The sequence below is a fragment of the Notechis scutatus genome, chromosome 3 (assembly GCF_049901735.1).
Source record: "Notechis scutatus isolate UNSWTSFEM ecotype Mainland chromosome 3, rNotScu1.2, whole genome shotgun sequence".
Lineage (NCBI taxonomy): Eukaryota > Metazoa > Chordata > Lepidosauria > Squamata > Elapidae > Notechis > Notechis scutatus.
In genome coordinates, this window is record NC_142011.1 from 57882869 (window position 1) to 57909586 (window position 26718).

The following is a 26718-nucleotide window of genomic DNA, read 5'->3' on the forward strand; positions in this document are numbered from 1 at the left end:
ATAAGCTGAGGTAGCAACATATTTTCATTCAGTTCTAAAGTCAGCAGCAATACCATGCATATTGTACTCTTCTGGTCTGTGCTACCAAATATATATTGGGATAGTCATGAAACCTGTGGTCACAATATTTATGTAACTATTAGAAATTATGGCAGGAGATCCAAAATTTAAATTTTGGTATGTGTAAAGCATATACTTCTTGCATTTATTCCTCTTTGCACCCATTAGATTTTGAGCAAATATTTTGGTCCAGATATTTAAAAAAAGATGCAGAAACATGTTAGTTAAGATCTTATTTAAAAAATTTCAGGTTGTACAATTTATATTGTTATAAACAGTTATTTCTCTAAAACCATTGTTAACTCTTCCAGATTAAATGCAATCCTACAGATATAAAACTTTATTTAGGTTTATTTTTTAAAATCTAGTAATTGATGGCAGTAGCAGTCATGAATCGGAAATACATCTTTCATTTTGGTAGCTTTATGAATTAATATGGTTCATTGAAGGGATATAGAGGGTGTCCAGCATCCCTTGCTATCATTTTGTCTCCCACCTGCAAAAGATAAAGCAAAGTATTAGTTAAAAGAAAGCACAATTGTTTCTATTATTTCAAAGTGAATATAGCATTGTCTGAAATTTGACATTATTTAATAACAAAATCATCATTTTTACTTCTCTGAAAAAATTGACACTTCTGTATCAATTGTAACCTAAAATCAGCACAATACTACATTAGATATGCAAAGATAGCAAATATGTCACTAAACTAACTACAGCTTTAGGCATCTGAAGCAGCACAGCTTCCAGCTTGGTTTTTTTTTTTTTTAATATAGAGTTAAGAAATCAGAATACAAACAAAAACTTGGTGAGAACTATAAACATTTTAAATATTTACATTTGCTGTATCAGATTTTCAAAGTATAGTTTTGAAAAGAACACTTAAAAGACACATGTTTGAAAACACCTACCCCAGTGGTAACTCTTAAGAGAATGGGAAGGAGACACTGCACTTCTGCAGATGACCTTAACTAACATTTAGGATTTTAAAAAGGCTTTCAGTCCAATTGACACCACAGTGATCTTTTGCCATAACCAGACAATCATACAAATTTGATCTCCATGGGAGATTTTCTGTACATCAATTTGCCATTCATAACTCTCAGAATCTGAGTATTGGCAAGAGAAAGTTGAGGTGTCCTGGTGCAGGAAGGCCGGAAGGCCAATCACATTCTTTCTCAGAGGACCTCTGTTGAAAGTATCTCACATTCATTAAGTGTTCTATACACATGAGTGCATACAGGTAGTCCTCTACTTACCACAGTTCATTTAGTGACCATTCAAAGTTACAATGGCACTGAAAATATGACAATTTTTCACACGTATGACCACTGCAGCATCTCCATGATCTCATTGCATGATTTATATTCGGATTCTTGATAACTGACTCACATTTATATCAGCTACAGTGTTGTGGCGTGATGTGATGTGATCATCGTTTGCAACCTTCTGACAAGCAAATTAATGGGAAATCCAGATTCACTTAACAACCTTGTGCTGCAGTGTTTTCAGTTAACAAATGTGGCAAGAAAAGTCATAAAATGGGGGAATACTCATAACAAATTTCTTGCTTAGCAACATAATTTTTAGGCTCAATTGTGGTCGTAAGTTGAGGACTACCTATATATGCATCGGTCTTATTAATTACTGATATCCAAAAGGGGCAAAGACATATACCTTATACAGTTTCCTAAATAAAAATGATAAATAATATTAATAAATATGATTAAAAGGATTCCTAAACATGCAATCAGAAGTAAAATTGCTCAGTGTTTTAGGTTTGTGATGGTCTTAGATGAAAAATTCTGACACCTGGCAGTGCTTCAGAGATTTAATGGTCAAGATTCTATGTTTTTATATCAGGCCCTTCATCCACATGCTTATAGGGATAAGAACAGGACCCATCTTCCTCTTTTCTAGAGGGTAGAAAGGCATGGGTAACTGGTGCACTTTTCATGGAATGATTCAAAATCTCTTTCACCCATGAAAGAAATTTTATTTGAAAAATAAAACTGCAGCTTTCAAGCTATGGCTGATTCTTAATAATGCTCCTTATTATCCCAAGGTCAAATTCTCATTACTTATTTAAATATTGACACATATCACTCTTTTAAGCCATTTATAAGAATCCATAAACTGATTAACATCACCGAGAATTTCCAAGAACAGACTGGTTCATCAAGTAGCTTATAAAGGAAAACAGGAGAAAGATTTAAATAAACTATTGCAGTATGCAACCGAGATGACAGATAAGATGATGAAATTCATGTAATACCCATGAAAGTCACTGAGTATTACAATGTAATACTATAGAACAATGCAAAAAAAAATTAAGATATAAACATATTTAGCCAGCTAGTCATGTTTTCTTCAAAAACATCAGCAAAACCAACAGTCAAACTTGATCTTCAACCATTTACTAGTACAGTGTATCTCAACCTTAGCAACTTTAAGATACTGTATGTGGACTTCAACTCCTAGAATTCCCCAGTCAGAATGCAGACTTGCATTTTTCCAGCCAGCAGTCAGCAAGTTGTCTGGGGAATTCTGGAAATTGAAGTCCACCTCTCTGAAAATTGTCAAGGTTGAGAAACACTGTAGATGTGAACAGTCGTCATCGCCATCGTCATCATCATCATTCTCTATATTACCATTATAATTTTACCTACTGTACATTATATAATATCTATAATTATAATTATCTATATTATCTACAGTACAGTATATTAATATGACCAGAGCAACAAAGGTAAGGGTTGTATCTAAATTTATACTACTCTCAAAAAAATATATTCTGAGGTTTTCTTAATATTGTTTCTTGTTAGTTTTATTTTAATATTTGAAATATTTTAATAGGATGAAACATGATTTCATTCCTTTAATCGTACTTTTCCTCATATGGTCTTAGGTTTATCAAATTGTGAGAGTTTTGAAAAGGAAACTATGTAAACTGGCAACAGGTTACTGTATAATTTTGTTCTATAGCTCACAAGCCGCTAGAGGGCACACAGATTTTTACTTTGAGAATTAAGCATGAAAACATTGTTACTGGATGTTATGGATTTATTTGTACTTTAATCCATTTCTTAACTGCAACTTTTAATTGAACACATTAAGAAATATAAAGTTTAAAACATGCATTTGTTTTTTGACAAAACAGGATAGACAAGTTGTTGAGGGGATACAGAGTAAACACATTCAGTGGGTGTTTTACAAATTTCAGTTTCATTTTATTTAGTTATCTATTTATTCATTTATTTTGTATGAACAGAAACAACATTTACCGTGACCATTGGCACAATGTATCGCCAGTTTTTATTCAGGCTTTCAATAAAGCTCATCTCTTCAATGGTCAGGCTGAAGTCAAACACCTGAAACATATAAATACATTTACTGTTAATTTAGGCTATGATTTTCACTGTTGCTACTTCATGAGTTGTCTTAATCACTTAAAAATTCTGCTTGTAGAACACATGTAAATGCAAACAGGTGGAGAACATAACTAAGTAATGAGAGCTATCTACTAAGAGATATACAAGGCTTTAGTACCAAAGCCAAAACATGCTTTAAAGTGGGAATGGGTGTGCACACTGCATCTCCTTAAAGATGCAGCTTCTTTAAGGTGGTGCAGATAGGTGTGGTATGAATGCACCTGCCCGCTCTGAAGCATATTTTTGGCTGCAGATCTAAAGTATTGCACATCCTAACCATCTAAAGAAAACATAGCTTTTTTTGTCAGCAAGTATGCCTGGTATATAGAAACAATCTTTTTCAGTGTTTCTTACACTTTGTAAAAGATCTAAGTGTGAAAAAAATCCTCATCTGTAAAGTTTCATTATTCTAAAATTGTGAAGTTATCTCCTTTATGATAACTTTCATTATATAAGAAAAGCTGTTTCTAGCACTGTATTGAAATAGACCCAAACTTCAGAAACTTGGCAAAACTATTAATACAGGACATCTTGCAAGGAAACTGATACTGGAGACAACCTTAAACTCACACTTTCTACTAGGCAGTGCTATATACTCTACATTTGGAGCAGAGGTGGTATTCAGCAGGTTCTGATCAGTTCTGGAGAACCGGTAGCGGAAATTTTGAGTAGTTCAGAGAACCGGAAAATACCACCTCTGACTGGAGATTTTACAGTATCCTCCCCCTGCCACACCCACCAAGCCATGCCCACAGAACCGGTAGTAAAAAAAATTGAATCCCACCACTGATTTGCAGTGTAGATTGCAGAAAAGTTAGAGTTTTATCCTCACAGAGATATACAGCAGAAAAACAAGTGCCAGAAAAGCAGCTATCTCTGAATTCAGAGAAGCAAATCCCTTAGTAGGAGTTCATATTAATAAAATTTGTTTATTCCTTGCAAAACTTTCATCACAAAAAAGCAACTAGTGACTATTGTAATGAGTTGGGAAATGTGTGACCTTTCAGATATTACTGTTATTATAATCTCAGCATCTCACTCTATTGTCTATAGTGGCTGAATTCATTGGAAATTGGAGCTCACTAACATCAGATTCATGACTCCTGCTGTAGTAGCTTTATTAATATTGCAACAAGGTTGAACAGTTACACGGAAGGTGTTCCATGGTATGCTTATAGCTGAATGAGTTACAATATATTCAGGCATACTATTGTAGAAGCTTTTGTAAAGATCCAACCAAGTAAGTACCATGGAGTCTGAAACTTTCTCAACATGCCTAATATGCCATAGTTGTTCAGGAAAACTGGGTCACAACACAACAGTGAGACGATATTGTTCATGACCATAGAAATTTGACTTCCACTTGGGATTTCATCATCATGAATTTTTGCAAAATCAAAGTAGCTGGTGATTCATCATGGTAAGGTAAGGCCATGTCCTACAGAATCAGCTTCCCGAGTGAGGCTAGTGCTGCCCAACTTACAGCCACCTTCCTTGGTTGATAAGATGCCAAAGTGACTATTACTGATTTATTCCTCTGGATTAACCTACCAAATTTAACTGACTAAAAGATGCAGGAGCAATTTTCAAGCAAAAAGGATATTTTTCAGAAACAAACTCAACAATAATTCTTTGGAAAGAAAAGCATTGATATCAATTCTGCTTCCCATCATTGCAAAAAAAGTAACTTTCCAATCATCTACAGATGTAATACCTCTCCAAGTAATACGTAGAAATAACATAAAAAGGTAAACAAGCAAAAATGTGCAAATTATTCAAAATTAATATCTCTGAGCTCTTCAAGAATATGCAAATAAGATAGCATTAATTGTAACACTTTCTGGATAGCCATCTGTTATTTAATGATTTTTACATAAGAGGGCTGATAGAGAAGGGATTTATATTTATCTGATTTTTTCTAAAGCTTTTTTTCTAAAGCTTTTTTTCTAAAGCTTTTTCTAAAGCTTTAAAGCTTATAACAACTTCAAAAGGAAATTGTGACATTAAAATAATGTTTGAAGTGCAGTTTAAAGCAATACAGTAATATGATACTACACAGAAATGTTGGATTCTACTGGACCCATCAAGACCAAAGGCAAAAAGATTTTCTTTAAAGTCTGGGAGGTAGAAGCTTACAAGTGAAGATCAGTTAAATATATTGAATGCACAGACTGGAAGCACTAGATATATTAAATCAGTACAGTGTAGCAGGTAAAAAAAATATAGCCTCATAAACAAGCCTAGAATCTGTGGTAGTAAGATTCAATACTAAATTAGTTGATCGGCTGGAGCTTCAAACAAATCAGAATGTGCTTGTGTGCCTTCATTGGCTCTAGTAAAATGATATCAGGACACATCAGCTGAGGATTATATTTTTCCTATGGAGGTAGTCCTCAGTTACTAACTGTATTGGGACCAGCAACTCTATCACTAAGTGACACGGTAACAATAAAACACCAGTCACACCTTTCAATATCAGTTCTGGTTGCAATCATTATGCAAATCATTAAACATAATGTATGTGACTATGACTTGGGACTGGCTTTTCCATTGACTCTGGTTGTTGGAAGCCAGCTCTGAAGGTCGCAAATAGAGATTACATGAACATGGGATGCTGGGACTGTCAAAAGTGTATACCAGTTGCCAAGCACGTAAACCATGACTATGAAATTGCAGAGACACTAAGATGGCTAATGCAAGGATCAGCTGTAAATCACTATTTTCAGTGCCATTGTAACTTCAAATGGTTGCTAAATAAGCAACCAGTAAGCAAAGACTACCTGTACAGTGTATTACCAAGGCAAAAAACACAGCTGAAGCTTCAGTATTGCTGACCAAAGCTGCCTACAGTAATGGCTTTGTCTCGCAAGTCAGTCAGAAGTCCCGCTTACCTGAAGATTTTGGAGTATGCGTGCAGGGGTAACACTCTTGGGAATAACAACTACTTTCCGCTGAACTTGCCATCTATCACAGAATTAAACAACAAGCTGTGATTTTTCTCATTCAGGATAAACAAAATCCAAAGTGTTCTATTCTGACAGGGAAAATAATATTTTCTCTACAAGGCTACAAAACTTTGGGCTCAAAGTTAAATATAATACCATTGTAACATAGAATATAGAATACTAATCAGGGTTCTTTGAATGGAACTTCAAAGTGTATTCCTAGAATCCAAGGTTCTTTTTTCAAAAAGTAAGCTGCTACCTTGGTTTTGCTAATTTAATTAAAATGTTTGTAAAGAACCTTCTATTGCAAATCTCCATTTTAAATTACGAAGTTGTTTTCAACGGAAGAATAAAAGCATGAATACTGTATAATAAAATAATACTGCACTTTTAACAAAATATAATAATGTTTATTTCCAAAGCAAAAATTAACATTCTTTTTCCTCTTTCTTATTTATTTATATCCCTCCTTTATTATTTTTATAAATAACTTCGGGGTAGAAAACATGTCTCATGCTCCTTCCTCCTATTTTTGCCACAACAACAACAACCCTGTAAGATGAGTTGGATTAAGAGAGAATGAGTTGTCCAAGGTCACTTAGCTGGCTTTTCATGTCTAAGGTGAGACTAAAACTCAGAGTCTGCCAGTTTGTCGGCTACCAGCTTAACCATTAAACCAGCTTCATTTCTCACTTAGGAAATTTTTGATTCTAAAAAACTTTGCATTAGAAAAGCCTCAGATTCAATCCCTGACACAATGTTTGTTTGAAAACTTTAACGATGTTTGTTTGAAAACTGGAATGCCTCTGCAACTCTTCAGAATGGACTAAGCCCTAGGGCTAGTAGACCAATGGCCTGACTTGGTATTGGAATTATATTTCTACACTCTGTCCTTTTAAGAGGATACTAAATTCACTTAGTCATCACAATCACTGCAATATTTCAGCATTTACACAACCAAAATTCAAATGTTTACAAAATCGGGAGTGGTTGAAATCCTTTTGCCATCACATCATAACACTGTAACACCAATTTGTACTATACAGTGTTTAACTAAATGTATTCATAGGTAACATAAAGAGTTTTAGGGTCTAGCACTCTGTTCTTTCAGATCTTTAATGTTGATCTCTCAAGAGGCTAATTTATTAATACCTGAGAAGAATCTGAGCAGGAGATTTATTGTACTTTTCTGCCAGTTTCTTTATCCCAGGTTCTTCCAGCAATACTGGCTCATCTGGGTGCTTCCACATCCGGTCAGGTGAACCAAGAGGACTGTAAGCAGTTACTACCAGGCCTCGCTGATGGCAATGAGCTATTAGTTCTCTCTGGACTAGGTAAGGATGACATTCCACCTATTAAAAGCAAAATACAATAGTGAGCAGGCGGGTACCAAAAAACTAATATCACTTTGCTGAAAGAGTAGATTTTAGAATAATAAGTTTCAATCATTGAAAATTTAGGGGAAATTAAGTCCACCATGATCTGCAGGTTGGTGGCAAATGTGCAGCTAACATTCTGGCACATTGTATTGAGTTAGAGTCTATACTGCACTCTATATTTTTTTCTAGCTTAGATGAATATGCCATGACAGATGAACTACAGTATATAAACAGAGATCACTAAAGCATTTTCAACCTATATCTTCTTTTGAAGAAAAGTCTCTTAATTTTAATGTTAAAAATGTAATGGCAAAGTGTAGAAATGGCTGTGGTAGAAACTGTGTGTGGCTTGTAAGTTGTGCTTACAACTAGAAGTAAAATAACTTCACCAACTGCATTATCTTCACTTTGCTGATTACATTTTTCCCTCCAGTACCATAATTACATCCATATCCTGGTCCGTAAGGGGTAACCTTCAGAATAATACAAGCTGTGAAACAGAAGGCATCAGAGGAAAACAAATAAACATGAAAATCACTCTTCTTCCTATACCTTCATTCGCTATGGCTGGAGTTGGACATTTCTGACCCTCCTAATACCCAGCCAGCTTTGCCAATGGCCAGGGATCAAAGGAGCTGCATTAAGCAAGATTTGAAGGTTCATAAATCCTCCAATTCCTGTTTTACTGGATTTTAAATTGCTTCTGTAAAACTAAGTGGCTCCATTGTTAATAAAAAAAACACACTTTTGGCTCTCCAGCGGTTCAAATGGAAACAAAGGAACTAACGAGTGATGGGATTCCTTCTTCTACATATGCTACAAGGTAAAACATTCTGTCTCTGCTTCTACACTGTTAACACAAAGTTGCATACTCAAATTACTTTGTAGGAGGATGAAAAGGTGCGCCTTCCCCACATCTTGGAAATGAGACATTAACATCACAAACAAAGGACACTTTTTTGTGCTTTCTGCCTCTTTCAGATTTGTTTTAACTTAAAACTATAATGTGGAGGATATATGATGAAGGAGGGAGAAAGAAAGAAAAAACCCTGGAAAGCAGGAGTTGGGGAAACTGGCAGAACAGAATAAGGAATAGGGATGAGACAGCAGAAGTAGGTTGAGTGCTAGTCACTAATCCTGCAAGCTACGGGCAGGAGGGAGGTGATACAGAGAGAATGATGCACTGTGTAAATAACACTAATTTAGCTAATTTCTCAGTCCCTTTTCCTGGAGTGGAATTAAGGCTGAGGACTGACTGACCTGTTGATTTCCTGCAATATAGAGCCGGCTCTGAAGTGGTCCAATCTTGATAGGATACAAGAGAAGAGAAACTCCTCATGCAGGAAGGAAAGCACTGAGATAGGACATGGTAGCAGACTCTAAGCTTTACTATGAGTTGAAGATAATGTGAGGAAGTGCAGAACATGAAAAGAGAAGGGAGTGCTAATAACAATGGGGAAAGGAGAACTTGGGCTAGAGAATTGGAGTGGCCTGAGTTTTTTGAAGGATTGTGGAATGTTGCAAAAAAGACCGAGTGGACAGAGACAAAGTGACATTAACTGACAGATTTATGTTGGTGGAAAAGATGGATAAGGTTGACTTGAAGAAAGAAAGGCCAGTGATAAATAGCAAGTTTCTGCATCATCAAAGCTCCATGGAAGAAGTGGTTTCTTCACTGCCATTTCTGGACGGACTCAAATAGCTGAGAGATGGTATGCTGAAAGAGTAGCAAACTTCATTGTATCTATGGGAAATCTGGCCCAGCTCTGGGACATGGCAAAAGCAGGTGGAATAGAGGGCCAACTTCCAAAGGAGGAAAAGGAAATTTACAGCATGAGGAAGCACTCTTTTTCTTAGAGGAGAGCCAGGAAGAGTAGAGTGGGGGAAAAAAACCCCTAAGGGTGGAATTGGAATGGAAGGTTACACTGATTTTAATGGGGAAGGGGATGAGTGGGAGAAGGCCTAGTGGGAGAAGGGGAGGAATAGCTGGAGGTTGACCATGGCCCATTCTGCTAAGGTAGCTATATTCTAAATGGCAGAATGATTTTCAGAAATACAAACAGGGTGGTAACTGGATTGAAAGGCTGGTGATGCCCTGTATTGAGAGGAGACACAGGAGAGGACAGAATGGGAAAGGATCAAAGTAATGATGGGCAAAGAGGGCATAGGGCATAGTGAAGACAAACTGTTGCAGGCAAAAATAAATTGGATATTTAATACCAATCCCCACTTCTGTCCCCAAGCCCCAACTAAGATCCTAGATTCATTTGATTCTTTTCAATGCCAGTTGAAAAGAATCCAGTTGATTCTTTTCAATGCCAGTTTATTTGGAGTAAGAGCATGTCCCTACATGGCCTCGGGATGGAGGAGGCAGCAGACATGCATGGACATGTACCTTTTAGACTGGATTACGTGAGAATGAAGAATTGCTTCTGCCTAAGATCTGACTGGTTAGGTTTCAGGAGCTATGCCAACTTTGATACCAAGGCTGGGAAAGAGGAGAGGCAATAACATTCAATGAGAGGGTGATGTAAACAGATGTACTCTTGTAGTAATCACTACATCTAAGGTCCTGTATATGAAACTGGGTATCAATGACAAGCAGAGGAACTGTTAATGTAGTATTATCCCTGCTGGCCAGCATGCTGCCTTCTAGAACTGCTTAAGATTGCCTAGCTGGTGGTGGACTCACTCAGACAATTTCAACCTATTGGAAATATGTTATAGGACAACTTAGAAGTTTATAGCTGCATGTTTGTTTTGTTTATATTTTATGATCACCATGAAGCCATGGTTTGCCCTACGTTACCACAGTCCCTACTCAGACTGGAGTTACATATTAGATTGGCTTTTACCTCAGATCATCTCAAAGACATTAATACCAATCCTTTATAATGGTCAGATCACTTTCTGATATCCTTGATATTCAATGGCCACTAGCAACCTTGTAGAGAAAAGAAGCATTAAAGGGTTGGCCCCCAGTCACTTATGAGTCTGCTTGGATTCAAGGGACAACACGGGGATTTTCTTATCAGTCTACTGAGGAGTGTTTAATTGACACTCTTATTTGAATTCAGAAACACAGAACTGAGGAAGATACTTGACAGAATGCCTAAGCATCCTCTCCCTGTGCATTGATCAGGGGGTGGGGGAGTCCTCTTGGTTTAGAGAGATGCTTCAGAAGGTAATACGGGAGACACCTGCAGCAATAGTGGTGAAAAATAAAAAGGGAAGGTGACTGAACACAGGTAGCAGAATGCCATCAGAAATATTTAACGTGCCAAACGGTAGCAAGGGTCCCCCGATGAAAAGCCTTACCGCAATATTTGCCCCCCCCCTGCCCCCTTTTTTAAACAGTTAGTCTAGTGGCAGAATGCCATCCAGAAATCTTATTTAATGTGACCTAAATCATTGTTGGGTCCTCTAATAGGCCACTATGACCACTTTACTAGATATTTTGCAGACAAAATAATTCTTATCTGTTCAGATTAAATCTATATAAAGTCTTGTAGCATCTTGCAAGGTCATCTGGGACTTTTTCAAGCCTATGACAGCTTGAAGACAGGAATAGAGTCCTCTCTTGGATGAACTTCATCATCTGCATTTAGATCCACACTCCTCCTGGCTGGTACATGTGACCAGAGAGGGGATAACAGGTTGGATACAGGAGTGATGAATGAATCCTTGAGAGGAGTGGTGGCGTTGGAAGCATTGAAACAGGAAGGTGTGGTGCTTCCTTAAGAAGCAACTTTTGGCCCAGGTATGTTGACATGCCTCTCAAAAGAAACACAACTTATTTCTTTTACACTGCACTTCCTTTACTCTAATCATAATCTTAAGAATCAATCACATCCTCTTTTTCTTCTTCTATCTTACCTGTAGAACTGCTGGCTTGACAGAAGCTATGCTGAGAACATCGTCAATCTGTCGACTATTGAAATTTGAGAGCCCAATATTTTTCACCAAGTCTTTTTCCACCAATTTTTCCATAGCTTTCCATGTATCTTTGTAGTCAATATAATCATAACGCATTGTACCATCAGGATTCTTGGGGAAGAGATTATTTCCTCGCCTATTATAAAAAGATAGATAGCAAATCCATTGGAAACACTATTAAGAACAAATACACTTCAAAATAATTACTTAACAACTATTTTACTAGCTTACATATAGCAATATGTAATTGTAATAGTGCTGGTTGTCACCTTTAAAGCCCTTCATAGCTTGGGACCAGGTTATCGGAGCGAACGTCTCTTGCCGGTCACATCTACCTGACCCATTAGAGTGGGCAGGCAGGGAATGTTGCGGGTCCCATCCCTGAGGGAGATACACCTGGTGGGACCCAAAAGAAGGCCCTCTCTGTGGTGGCTCCCTCTCTCTGGAACATCATTCCCCCAGAGATTAGAATGGCCCCCACTCTAGCACTCTTTCGAAAGGCACTGAAGACCTGGTTTTGCCAGCGGGCCTGGGGAACCCAGAGTGGGATAGAGCCCATCAAATAGCTAGAGTGATCTGCTGTCGTCGGGGAGGGGGTGGTGGGAGTTGGGTGATTTTTTAATTTATTTATTTTTCCAGATTTTGTTCTATTGTACTTTATGAATTTATTTGATTCTTTTTGTTAGTTTTTATTGTTTTTTATTTTTATTTTTTGTTTTAAATATGGTTTTTACATTGTGTAAGCGCCTCGAGTAGCCTTTGGCGAATAGGCGGCAATATAAATAAAATAAATAAAATATGAACTATATAATTTTTCATAATATTGTGAACTATACAAATTAATAGTAGCCCTCCAGAATGAACACACAAAACAAAATACTTTCAGGAGTCATATGTAGTTTTTCTTAGAGTCTTAGCACTATGCTGAAACAAGTACCGTAAGATGACCCGGCGTATAAGACGACCCCCAATTGGAGGCAGGTTTTTCAGGGCAAAAAGTCGTCTTATACGCCGGCAAATACGGTAATAGAACATCAACCTTGTGATAGGAGTTGGATCATACATAATTTCCACAATGTTCATTCCCCCCGCCTATTTTTTAAAAAGGAGTAAATTTCAGCCTCTCTCCCTCTCTGTTCCCCTGCCCTGTGCCCCAGGTTTAAATAAATAACAAATTGGGATTTAGTCTCTTAATGTTTCTCTTATTAAAACGCACTCGAAAGCATGTGGCCAGTGCATAAGGTAGAGGTCTAGGTAATCCAGCTTTAGATCTTGCAGAGTCTTCCTTAAAGCTGGCTCCACATCTTCTGGATGGTGTTTGGTGTTCCATAACTTTGATGTAACAAATAGTTCTTCCCTTTTAACAGCCTTTAAAAAGAACAATGAACAATAAATCATTATAGTTTCAAGTATTTCTTAATACAAGTGAAGACACCTCACCAAAGAAAAGCACCAAAGAAGAACACTAACTTATATATTGCTGAATTCAATATCTCTGTATTATATTTCAGATTCTATTTTTGGCCAAGGAGAAGGAAATGAATGGGCAAATCTGAGTAGAATGGGAGATACTTCACTTCAAAGTACAAATAAGTTCTAAAATTCTTATGAGATTGTTAAGACATCCAAACAAAACAATTTCTATGAAAAGGTGCTGTGTTTCAAAGTTTTAACATATTACCATGCCACATTTAACATAATAAAGTTCACTTTATGCAGACATAACAAGCAAACTTTTATTCTGTCTAAATCATGTTTTGCATATTTTCACTTCCAATTCATACATTTACTTCCAGAGGTTTTTGTAGCAGAAACACGATCAAATTGACAATTAGATGCTATCCTGAAAAATAACTATTTTTTACATATTAAGGGTTCATCTTTTTATTTCATGTCCATTCCTTCTTTATTTAGTCATAATCTACCTTACTGTTCCTTCCTCCAAGATGAGTTCATCTTCTGACGAGTTGAAGAACATGTCCATGATTTCATGCTGCCAGTACTAAAATGGTTTGCCCTTGCCTTTTAAGATTTTTTTTTCAACCGTCTAGACTCGGGTAACCTATAGCCCAGAATTTCCCCACATCTCCCATTCAAGCAGCTTAATTCCCAAGCTCAGAAAAACAAACAGAACCAGGCAGAATTTACAACACAGAATCACAGTAGAACATTGCTTTTGATGGTCATATTACAGTACATAAAGAGATGTACAATTACAATTGTTCAGTAAGTAGAACTAATATGAAATAGACATGGCTTTGCAAAGCTGGCCTTTCTGCCTTTCCTTTTTAACAGGAACCCAGATAAATTCCTTCTTTTACCTTGTCAGCCCCAACAGTCTCCCGGAGAGCTTCACCTATTTCTGCTTCGTTGCTATAAGCTGTAGCACAGTCAATGTGGCGATAGCCCACACTAAGGGAATACTTTACAGCCTCTTTTACCTAGAACAGAAAAATGAAAAGAACAGTGGATTACAATGAGAGGAAGCATATTCCAAAGGCTACTCTAATTTAATAAGTAATGCTAAGACAAATAAAAGAGTTGTTTAAGATATGTTGTATGGGGTGGGGCATGTACATATGCCCAAAAGAAAGACAAAAGAATGACAGAAGGGAGGAAAATCTGTAACCCTCACTGCATTCTCAGGAGAATTGGTGCATTCTTAGGAGATTATTATGTCACCACAATTGTTAGAATTGCCACAGATTTCTGTCTTTTGACAAAAACTGATGGCATTTTTTAAAAAGAGATTTTCCTCATCTATTATATTGCCGTGCATTTGATTATTTCACCAGCTTTGTTGCCTTAATAAATAGCAACAAATTGTAAGAATTGGAAAATGACTCTAGGGAGACTCTTGTTCAATCATGCAAAAAGAAAAGATCCCTCTTGAATTGAGTTTGGCTCCTGATGATTTCATGAATACAGTTTTCCTGGTGACACTGGAAAAGTGATTTTTAAAACTTCACACGGCTGGAATTTCTACATGCTCTCCCATTCAAATATTACCACGTCCCACTCCTCAGCTTTTTCAAGATCAGCCAAAGTGAGTTACTACTTGCTGCAGACAGGTTGAATAATAGCTAATTTGAAACCTTGATTCTGCAAATTTCCTTAGCTTACAGCTGTGCCTCTGTAACCCTACTTTGGTTTCTTATTATATTTCAGTGCTCTCTGCTTCACACAGTAGTATCTTGCCTTGATTTCTATTCACTGCACTATTGCTAGAAAGCTGAATTTAGCAGATATGCTTTTGAACATAAGCAAAGTTCAGAAATAATACTGAGTATTTAAATAACAATAGTAACAACAAAATAATTTAGTAAGAAGACAGAAAAATTTTACCTTCGCCCAACCTCTGTCTTGAAGACAGAGAAATAGGAAATTCCCATTCTCTTTTAAACAGAGACTTACTTAACTAACTCGAGTTCATATGAATATAGATATAAGGCTTTATGTGTGGAAACCTGTGTGTCATCATTTAGCCTAGTGGTCAGACTAGTTCATAAATACAGAGTTGATGCAATCTCAAACAAGTATATACTATTGACTCTAGCTTCAAATTTCTTCTAGCTACAAAATATGCTAAATTACTTTGGATTGGTCATATTTCATACTTAGTCATGCTTTGATACATTTGTTCCTTTGGCTGGATGTCACAGTGGCACAAAATTTCTTTCAGTGTCTTGGTAGTGCTTGTGTGGCCAACCTTGTCTCTTCCCAGATTCCAGTACATTATTACATATTCTTTAGACATGCCCCTTGGTAATTTGTTTGGTTAGACCAATGGTATCCAACATTGGCAACTTTAAGACCTGCTGGCTGGGAAATTCTGGGAGTTGAAATCCATAAGTTTTAAAATTGCCAAGACCAGACAACCCTGGGTTAGACGTCATTGTTATGGTGAACCAGATTCTTGGGAGGAGTTTCAATGATTTCAAATGTTTGTTAAATTATACGCCAAAGTACGGAACTTGTCAATTTATGAAGATCTCTGTATATATCAAGATGGATGGACCATCACAAAAACAGTGATCCTGGAAGAACCAGCGCATATTACATTCTAAAGGTCAACTAAAGGAAATTGGTTAACTCTCAGCCTTTCAATTGGCTTTACAGTACTAAAAAGAAAGAAAGAAAATATTGGGCAATATGAATCCATATGGAGAAGGTTTACTTTGTTTTATCTGAGGTGTAGTAATATATATAGAAATGGAGCTATTATTGTTATGCTGCATACAGAAGTATTTTTCTCTGTTCATTAATTTTTATTTAATTTCTTTTTCCCCTTATATGTTATTAGTTTCTATTATCTAGATTTTTTGTACATTTTGGAATTTGGGCATCTTAAGAGCAGCATCTCTTATATAAACCCAACAGGTTCTAGCCCCAGCCACTTTTGAAGATGCAACTTTTGGCTGCAGCTACTTGAAAAGCATCTGAGGATTACAAAATGGATGCTAGTGGTCACCTGAACCCTCCCAGACTGCTATTTTTACCCCTGATTTGGAAGTATGGGAACATAGCCATTATAGTAAATTGGCAATACTATATACATGCTTACAGACTGAAACTGAAGGTCATTATAATCTCTAGTTATTTAAAATATTTGCCCAGCTTTTCAAAAGCAATAACACTAAGTAGAACCCAGGACATAATTTCATCAAGTGATTCCATTCTCTTTTATGAAAATTGAGTATTTTGTAGGAATTTATAAAGTTTCTATGCTTGAAAAATATCATGGCTATATGTTTTGTTCAATAGGAACACTGGGATTTTTTTTCTTTTGACAACCACTAATCAAGCCTGAATTTTAGAGTAAATATAACACCACTTATGATTTACGCTGAAGTCAAAAGGGGCTAGGAAGGATGGAAATGCAGAATATAACGCGATCGTGGAAGAAACCTTTTCTTTACCCAATCTTTTAATTAACAGAAAATGAAAACATAGCTTTCTATTAACACACAGAATTTAAGATCTTAAATACTTTAACTAACTTCTTCAGCTTAATAGTGAACTACTTACTTGTCCAGCCTCACTCTTCCAAGTACCTAATCCAACAAAAGGCATTCTTTGTCCAGTGTGAAGCAAAGCATAGTTGCATTCAAAAGGCATCTTTATCTAAACAAAATGTAATGATGGTTTATATTTTAATGGTTTAACTGCACAAAACAGAAAACCTGTAGATTGGACTGCATTTATAATGTTGAAATTGCCATTTAATTTAAGGAAATAATAACTGGATGAAGTGATATATTATTCACCAACATTTTAGTTAATATTCAGTGTATTCATTTTATACTCCATCAAGGGCAACAATTTTAAAAGAACCACAGAAAGCATAAAAATAAATAATATCTGAATAAAATGGAGAGAAACAACATACTGAAATATTATGAAATAAAGGAATAGCCAACTAAAACAACCAAACTAACAGCTTCAATGCCTACCTGAACAAAAATACCTTGTTCTCAAGAAACTAGGCCAAGAGAATAATAAATGCAAAAATGTCTTTGCATAACTCAGGAAATTATGTTGGGACAGGTTGTTTGTATTGCTTAATTTCAATGTGAACAAATTTTTGTTTATATGAACACAGGCACTTTTGATTGTTTAGAATCACATTCTATCACTTTTTTAAGCTTACAAAGAGGAAAAAATATTTTCAACCTGAATAGGGCTATATTTTACACTTGGTTGCCAACACCTTTGTCTCACCTTGCCATTTTCACAGCACAGTAGGAAACCCACACTGTTGTTCACTGACTAATCAGTGAGTGAGCATTGCGGTGCTTATTAAGTGAATATGTATTGAGAGATTCCTGAATTTTCAAATTGCCAAATGCAAAAGTTGTGTTGCTTTGTTTGGTTCTTGAGGTATGGACAAAAATGACCAAATATAATTTGTTTGTTTTGAACAGGGATATTTTGTTTCTAAGAATTTAAGATTTTTTTTCTGTATGCTCCTTATCACCCACCCCCTCCCACTGGTGGCAATATGACTGTAACTTTGTTGCTTGTATCCTTACAATTTATATTGATTGTTTCCTAGTATGATTTGACTGCTTATTGTACCCTATAACTATTATTAAGTGTTGTTCCTTTTGATTCTTGAGTCTTGACAAATGTATCTTTTCTTTTATGTACACTGAGAGCATTTGCACCAAGACAAATTCCTTGTGTCCAATCACAGTTGGCTAATAAAGAATTCTATTCTATTCTATTCTATTCTATTCTATTCTATTCTATTCTTCTAGATTCAAGGTAATTTGTAGACGGGCAGTCTATAGGTTAATTCTTTGTATGAGTTCCTACCTTGTGAACTATTCTTGGCAAAACAAAAGATTACAGTTAACAGTATGATGTTGTAACACTTCTCCACAACCAGTTATTCTTCTAGGAACAAACTCTGAAAATTCTGAGCGCAACATAAAGTTTGACTCTATAAATTATTCTTGAAGTGATTTTATTGGAACCTGGAATAAAAAGATCTTATTTACCCCTGCTTTTACTTCCCTCATCCTTTCTTGAAATCATTTCCTTATATTTAATTTTAAATTATATAAACTCCATGGATAAAGATCTGTGAATTCTTTTTTTTTTCTGAATTACCAAAAATATGGAAGTGCTACAAAAACAATTTACCAGTCTCCACAACAGAACATTTTAGAGTATCTTCCCAATTCAAAAATGAGGGAACAACTGAGTACTGCTAAAAGTCTTTCTGTGAGAAAGCAAGCAAATACAAGTATCTTTTTTCATCCCGGTCTAGTAAAGTGTATATCAGAGCTGAGTTCTGAGCGACACCAAACTTCTACTTCAAATAAGTTCTATCAAACCTTCCAACTGGGGATTGTGGATAAAAGCAACACTACCAAAATAAGATTTTAATGCTGCTTGCCATTGGACGGAATGCCTGAGTAACCACACATACAGGGGTGGGATTCAAATTTTTTAACAACTGGTTCTGTGGGCGTGGCTTGGTGGTCATGTGACTGGGTGGACGTGGCTTGGTGCTCATGTTATTGGCTGTGTGTGGCCAACTCAATATCACTCACATCAAGGCATGCATCTCCTCGCCTGGCTTCTCATGACTGTGGGGATGCTGCAACAGTCGTAAGTGTGAAAAATGGTCATAAGTCACTTTTTTCAGTGCCATTATAACTCTGAATGGTCACTCCACACAAGCAAAGTACCAGCAAAGAAGGGGAAAAAAACTCCAGAGAAGTTCCTGAGACAGGAAGTCTAGTCCTGCCAAGAAAGTAATAAGGGTTAACAGAGAGGCAGTTTCTGTAAGCAACACCAGAATGTTTCCTTCCTGCCTTCCTTACAGGATTAGGCCAGTAATTTCTTCTAACAACCGGCTTTCTGAACTGCTTAGAATGCTAACAACCGGTTCTAGCGAATAGGTGCGAACTGGTAGAATCCCACCCCTGCACACGTATATTTTACACTAATAAAACACACAGATTCACACATCAGATTATAATAAGAAAAAGCCATCTCAACTTTCTAAAGTGCATCGGGTAACTGAACTTTTTTTTTTTAAAATAGCTATTTTGGAGTTCAGATTCTAACCTGTATAGAAATATGTAAGAGTCCTAAAAAAATACATGTCAACCATTGATAAAACATAACTTTAGCCTGGGAAAACAGGACTTTGTAAGAAAAACTCAAGATTGTCCCACCTTTGATTATTTTTGATAGGAGGAGGATAGAAGGAAAAAAACTATCCCGCTTCTAATATTATTTTGTCTGTCTGTCTGTCTATCTCTACAGGGTTCTAGTATTTTAGTATTTCTTTCGATAGCCCTGGTCTTCCATGAAGGGCTGACAAACCTATAAAGGCCATCTTGGATACCCAAATGTTGTCAGCCCTTGCTTCAAAAACTATCAATGATTCCTGGATAGTAATCACTTTTTAATTATTATATTCATGCTATGAAAATATTCATCTGCTAATCCAAGTGCTGTTATGGAAAATGACAGCACAAGCTGTGTATTTTCTTAGTTAGCAATTATTATATATTATCAGAACAAAAAACATTTATGAAACTTCCATAAATCTAGTCTACAAGTGGAAGTACTGGGCCTGTACAGTTCAGCTTTGTACAGAGAGAAAAGGAAAGGAAGGATTGGGCACAGGAAGTTAAGCACATTGTCCTACAGTGTTAGCTGCTATTCTCCCCCATCTTGAAATCTTATTTTAAGATAATATGAGTATACAGTATGTACTTTGGTTAGGAAATCTGCACAGGAACTACAGACAGGTTTATACATGCAGTTTTCCATTGATTGCATTAGTCATTTTCTGAACATAGGGAAGCCTATCAACCAAGCAATTTCATATGTGATCAGAGTAATAGTGAAATCCCAATTTTATAGCAAACATAGAATGCCAGATATTCATTCAGAAATTCTGTCCATTTTCACATCTTAAATTATATATAAGATTATTTAACTCCTGCACATAGCTGTTAACATGGGTAAATATTTATGATAATCTTGAATTAATAAGCATCAAAAAAAGCTTCCTTTAAGTTTAAATAATACCTTACAGAACTGCTAGATGAGCTAAGAACTTTTTCCCAGGTGAGAAATTAATACATTAAATTAAATTAAAACTTTCAGTTTTATATCAGTGCATCAGGTGTTACTTCTCACTGACAGAATATTACTCATGAAAAAACATTTTATATGCTAAGTAATTGTTAGCTTCAGGTCTTAGTGCTCTTAATATTTCTGTGAAGTGAAGATGCAACACAACAATATAAATGGCCCTAAGCATTGGATTTTAGTATTTCTTAGGCGCTGTGACCATAAACCCTTTTTGCTTCTACACACACTTATAAGACCTACATATATTTATATGGAAGCAGTAAGCCTCATTAAAAGGAATTTGGGAAGGGGGTGAGGGAGAAATCAGGCAAAAAGCCTGCAGGGAGAGATGGAAGAGACAGTCAGTCCCTGAGGTCAGTTGTAAGGGTGAATCTGCCCAAATGTTGTTCATGTGACCGCAGGGATGCTACAGCGTCCATAACTTCAAAACTGGGTAGTAGTAAGCTTTGAGGTGAGGGTGTCCATTGTAACTTCTAAGGTCACTAAGTGACCGATCATAAATCAAGGACTACCTGTAGAACATGTTGCAGCTGTCTAATCACATGGCGATTAGAGAACACATCATTGTGTACAAGGCATCCCGGGTCTAAAATTGGCACATCAGCTAAAGCAAAAGTGGCAACAGCTGGAGGAGCTAAGGAGGATTATAGGCCCTCCTAAACCAGAGAACTATTCCTTTGAAGGGAGAGTTATCACAGAAAGAGTCTTACTGTAGCCAACATTAGTTGAATCCCCCAACCTTATTGATGGAAAGCAACATGGACTTAGGTGGATTTAATTTGAACTTGTTTTGCACTGTCTAGATCAGTGCTGTAAAACTCACGGCCTGTGGGCTGGATGTGTCACATGCTGGCCATGCCCACGCCCGGTTTAACAAAGGGGGAAAAAGTCATGATATGTCACGTGATGCTGCCCTGTTGACGTGACTTTGACACCCCTGATCTAGATCTTGACAGCCTCCAAAACCCAGTTCAGCTGTCAAAACCTGATCCAGCATAGGCTGGTGTAGCAATGTAGAAATGGTCAGCTTACTGATAGCACCGTACCCTGAAACAAACCTTGCCCACTAGCTTCATATAAGTTAAATATCATAGGGGAAAAGAGCTATAACCCACATGGGAGTGGTCATGGATTCAAGCAGTGTTCCCCTATGATAATTGAGTGGAACCCCCTGCTTAGGTAGGAGTGCAATGATTGTAAGACAGTGTCCCAAAGTCCCAACCTTCGCAGACAATCCAGTAGGGAATCATGGTCAATGGTGCCAGGTGATATTCAAAATACTAATAGTAGGAACAAAAAGGTACGTTTCCTCAAGAAACTTAAAGGCCACTGAACAGAACAATGTCCTCTTACCTGTCCTATGATAGGATCTGATAACTGATAAGTATGGATCCAGATAATCTGTTTCATTCTCTAATACTGAACACCTGCTGCTTTCAATACCTTTCCTAAAAATGGGACACTGATGATTAGACAAAGTCTGTCTGTCTGTCTGTCTGTCTGTCTGTCTGTCTGTCTAATGGGAGATTTCAATTATGCTGATGTCTGTTGAAAACTGAACTGTGCCTAGAGTTTAAAGTCCAATTACCGTAATCCTTTTCCTTTCTTGCTGACAGTTTCATTTCTCAGGCAGTGGAAAAAGGAAGATGGGTAACTGTTTTCCTTTAAAAAAAACTCTTTACTGGCTTATGAAGAACATTTTGTTTCCAAGAGGAACATCCTGCAGCAATCTAAAAGTTGTTTTACAAGCTTAATCATAAGAGGAAATTATGCTTCAACTCCTCTCAACTATGCAACATCCTCAGTTTTTGGTAAAATCAGCTGTAGAATTTTTCCACAGAGCTATTTCTCTTCTTTGCCATAATTGTTCTTCTGTTTTGTTGCGTATGTGTGTATGTGTGTATTTTCTACTGTTGTTGGTTGTAAAGTATTTTAACGATTTTAAGGATTTTAAGAGTCATTGGAAGTTGGGTGGTATTTAAATAATAATAAATTATTATGTTCTCAAAGAAATACTACCTATATACAATTAGAGTCCATTGGAGTTGGATGGATAATAAATTCACATTAATAAAATTAGAATGGAATTTAAATAATCTCTCTACTTCTATAATTAAATTTCTAATAAAAATAATCTATCTCATACAGCAAATAAAGTTAACTGCAAACTGTACAAGAATTCAAAGATGTGAGGAGCCCATTTCCTTTATTTACATCTTTCAAACTACATATTAAAATACGTGTTTGTCTTCTTCAAAGAGATACAGCTACTGATGCATGCATTTTAGTCAGTATCCTTTCCATTTTTAGACAAAGGGCAGCAAACCAAAGCTGGAGGCATAATTGTGACACACTATGTTTGATCACAAATCCACCACATAATTTATTCTAATGTCTTCAAGCAAGAAGATATTGTTTCAATGCTACTATTAAAATTAGATTGTACTACTTGTCCAATTAGTTTCAGTGTTAAGATAAGGGACTACTATCCTTTCCTTTGGAAATGAAGGTTGGATTTTGAAGAAGCAGGATAAGAAAAATAATGAATTTGGTGTTGGAGAAGACTCCTGATAATACTGTAGTCAGTAAACAAACAAACAAACAAAAATCAAACACAACCCTTAATTCTCACTGGAGGCACAAATGGCCAAGTTCAAATTGTCCTGCTCTGGACAAATTATGCAAAGATCTAGGTCTCCAGATAAGACTTTAATGTTGAGAAAGGTGAAAGAAAATAGAAGAGGATGACCCATAACAAGGTAGATAGACACAATTACAGGAGTGATGGGTGTACCATTGGAAGACCAAGTGAGGGACAGATTGTCATGGGAAAAGTCTGTGATTGCTGACTTGATGGCGCTGACTTTTGCACTCTCAACTTCTATAATTGCAGCCTACAATTCTCTCTCTCTGTCTACCCCCCCACTGTGTGGGGGGGGAGGGGGGAGAGAGAGAGAGAGAGAATGAGAATATGTAGGCTGCACATACTGAAATTCTATACAGCTGTTATAAAAGCAGTTTCCTGTTATTTTTGTATAAGGAAATGCTCTGTGATATATAGCACACATCAGCAAAAAGACAAACTATGAAGAGAGAACAATAAATCTGATTGTAATCACTATTAAATATATTCAAGGTTTTTTTTTATAATGTTCCTGGGAACAAAGACATTAGCTTATCATAACTGCACCTGGTCCAACCAGAAATGTGACATAGCCTCAGAAATAAATCCTTCCACCTAAATGGTGTCCAAGAAAATATGGATAGGACTCATCCTTCCAAGGTGGGTAAAATGAGGACCCAGATAGTTGGGGGCAATATGCTGACCCTGTAAACCGCTTGGAGAGGGCTGTAAAGCACTGTGAAGCAGTATACAAGTCTAAGTGCTATTGCTATCTTACACACTTTGCTTGGAAAAAGTAAAATTTACACTAAGGCATACGACTAAACCTGCAGTTTGAAATACAAATTTCAAGCATTGTGATTAATTTTCTAATACTCTCTTAATATTCCCCGTTGCATTTAATTCTTTCCCCGTCACCTGGATTGGAGATTCCCCTCCATACCCGCCAGTTCAGCCACACGTTTCACCCCACCCCATGACTCTGCACAAACCAGACTGACTGACGTAAATCAAGACAAAGGAGATTAGCTTCGGGAAAGTCACTCACCGCGCACCACTTCGAGTTCTCTATCCCTTCTCCGGAATTCAAAAGAAAGTTAAAAAAAAAAAACCACCCGTCGCCTCTGGCTTTAATGTTTCCGTTTCCGGGTTTGAAATTTAACCAAGCATTCCTGTGTCTTTCTGACTTTTCCAAGCCACGTGAGCTTGCGGGGCACCGTATTTCCCTTATTTTGCAAGTTACCGGCAGCAGCAGAAACCCAATTCCCTTAGACCCTGGCCGCGCAATTTATTGAAGAAAAATTCCGGTTGCTTGATCGGCTTTTGGGCACGTTTGTTGTATAATAAGTTTATATGCAGTTCTGGTCACTACGATGCAAAAAAGATGCTGAGACTTTAAAAAGTGCAGAAAAGTGCCTATAAATCGTATGATGAACGGTTGAGGGATTCAAGTATATCTAGCCCCTCTTCTAATACTTTATTATTTATTTATTTATATTTTGTCAAGCATGCATTTGATAATATATATAAGTATAAAGATTATTAATACATGAAATAGATATGAATAAAAGGGAACATTAAGACAGGGATGGTAGGCACGTTGGTGCGCTTATGCACACCCCTTACAGACCTCTTAGGAATGGGGTGAGGGGCTATCACAGAGAAGAATGGAATGCCTTATTCTCCAAAGCACCTGAACACTGGGCAAGATGCAATGGGTAGAAGTTTGTTAAAGAGAGATTCAACCTAGAAGTAAGGAGAAATTTTCTGACAGTGAGAACAATAGTGTAATAGCTTGCCTCTCAGAATTGTGGGCCCTCCACCACTGGAGGTTTTCAAAAATAGACTAGACAACCATTTCACTGGGATGGTATAAAATCTTCTCCCTTGAGCATAGGTTGAACTAAAAAACCTCTGAGCTCTTTGTTTCTGTGTTCTATATTCTTATTTTAAAAATCTGATTTTGTTTGTACAACAAAACCATCACAAATTAGCTACCTGTAATCACATTTTATAGCTTAGCATGTTATGCAAACTCATCCTGTGGACTTAACAATTAAGTATGCTCTATAAACACAGTCAATTAAATTAAGTAAAGGGAAGTTAGCCATCAGCTAGCATTTTATATGAACACAATCACTGATTTTATAAAAATGTTCAGTCATTATTTTACAACTTATCTACTTAGGTATTTTTATTATAACAGGCAATTATGCACAGATGTGTGGCATGCACAAACTCAGGTTCATGACTGGGAGCGACTTACACATCAAGGTAGAGTTCAGCTATTCTCAACTGAGTTCTTACAACATGCTAAATAATAAACCATAAATATTTTTAAATGAATAAAGCTTGTTAAAATTACCAATCATCAAATGTAGAAAAACTGTTGTCCCTTTGGGGTCTTCAGATCTGGTAATTTACAGCTATTATTTCAATATAATATTACAGCATTGGCTGATGGTTAGACACAGAATGTGAGGTGTGGAATGTGAAGAAAAAATGATGATATTCATGGGTTGCTCAGTAGCCTGGTAGATTGCTTATTATTATGGCTATGAATTAGACTCCAAATAACTTCATAATTAGTATGTTTGAATATTAGTAGCTGGGGTTGGTATTTAGGCTGTTGGTTTGAGCTCCAAGCTTAGCAATTTGGTTGCAAACTTTTCGTCACCATTTGAGGAGACATCATCAGTGTGTTTTGAGTTGTCTGAATGCACTGACAATGCCTTTGAACGGTGATGAAATGTTTGCAACCAAATGGCCAAGTTCGGAGTTCAAACCAATAGCCTAACTTCATAATTAGTGGCTGAATTAATCTTGATCTCTCCAGTCCTCTAACTGCTACACACCAAACTGGATAGCCAATATTATTTATGTTCAAACCTTTATGATCTGTCTAGACAATATTTTAATAATGCTTCACCGCATCATTTTTCTGGAGTGGAAAGGAAATGGGGACAACTGCATCCAGATTACCATGGACTGTTTTTCTGGAAGTGGACAAACTACCCCAAAATGTTCAGACTAGCCCATAAGGGAGAAGTGGAGCATTCTGGGAATGGAAGAATTTGTATATTCTTAATTACAGGAAACATTTGTTTCGTAAATCTTTATTTTGGTTTTATTTACACAATATAGGTAACAAACAGTAATGTTATTTGTTTATCATATTATCATTGCATTTGGACTCAGTTTGTGCAGTCAGTTGTGGTTTATTCACTAAACTACAGTTAAGTAAATTATTGCTTAGTGTGAGTGCATGCACCTAGGAATGTGGCAATATTTCACATACTTCTTAGCATAGTCTAGCTGGACTTTGAAATTAATTGTTATTGATTAATGCATCTCTTTCATTTTTGCAATTATAAAATTTATATTAAAGTTAAACATTAACCCCAAAAGATCAGGTAACATATTCTGTATTGTATTTTTAAAATAGCTTATTTCCAGAAACTTAAATATTGCAACAGAATCCATAAGAAGAGTTGCTGAATCAGGGCAAAAGCATTTCAACTTGCTTCCAACATTACTTTTTTCAACTCCTGTGTGTACTTATTTGGAACGAAGAATCACTTAATGTCATATATCTTATTTTTATGTAAACACTCCAAGAATACACTATATAGCTTGTTCAGCCTCCTGACTTGTTTAATGTTAATCCACTTTTTTTATTCCACTGCTGTTTCAGTAACAAGATTTTTTGTCATAATATTTCC

The 26718-nt window shown here is 36.5% G+C and overlaps 1 protein-coding gene and 1 long non-coding RNA gene across 4 annotated transcripts; one reads left to right on the forward strand and one right to left on the reverse strand.

The window, feature by feature from the left end:
• Positions 1 to 280: 280 nt before the first annotated feature.
• AKR1A1 (aldo-keto reductase family 1 member A1) lies at positions 281 to 24204 on the reverse strand. Of its 3 annotated transcripts, none has more exons than XM_026665747.2 (9): positions 24045 to 24204; positions 16780 to 16875; positions 14073 to 14192; positions 12968 to 13119; positions 11692 to 11887; positions 7589 to 7788; positions 6383 to 6455; positions 3345 to 3431; positions 281 to 556 (listed from the first exon to the last, which is right to left on the reverse strand). In XM_026665747.2, the coding sequence occupies exons 2-9, from the start codon at positions 16867 to 16869 to the stop codon at positions 491 to 493; spliced, it is 984 nt and encodes a 327-aa protein (XP_026521532.1). In that variant the 5' UTR covers positions 16870 to 16875; positions 24045 to 24204; the 3' UTR covers positions 281 to 490. The 3 variants fall into 3 exon arrangements, with proteins under 3 accessions (XP_026521532.1, XP_087816295.1, XP_087816294.1); XM_087960169.1 differs by having other exon boundaries at positions 24112 to 24131; XM_087960168.1 differs by lacking the exon at positions 24045 to 24204 and adding an exon at positions 23915 to 23980.
• Positions 24165 to 26718, forward strand: LOC148131202 (uncharacterized). The gene is made up of 3 exons (XR_015748564.1): positions 24165 to 24327; positions 25203 to 25270; positions 25903 to 26718. It is a non-coding gene; the product is annotated as an uncharacterized LOC148131202 (long non-coding RNA).

Bases quoted from the DNA above. Each gene is read 5' to 3' on its own strand.
- AKR1A1 (XM_026665747.2), bottom strand. From the start codon at position 16,869: ATGCCTTTTGAATGCAACTATGCTTTGCTTCACACTGGACAAAGAATG. The intron at 14,193-16,779 runs GTAAGTAGTTCA...TTTCTGTTCTAG, and splicing joins GGAAGAGTGAGGCTGGACAA to GTAAAAGAGGCTGTAAAGTA. The intron at 557-3,344 runs GTAAATGTTGTT...TATCTTTTGCAG, and splicing joins ACATTGTGCCAATGGTCACG to GTGGGAGACAAAATGATAGC.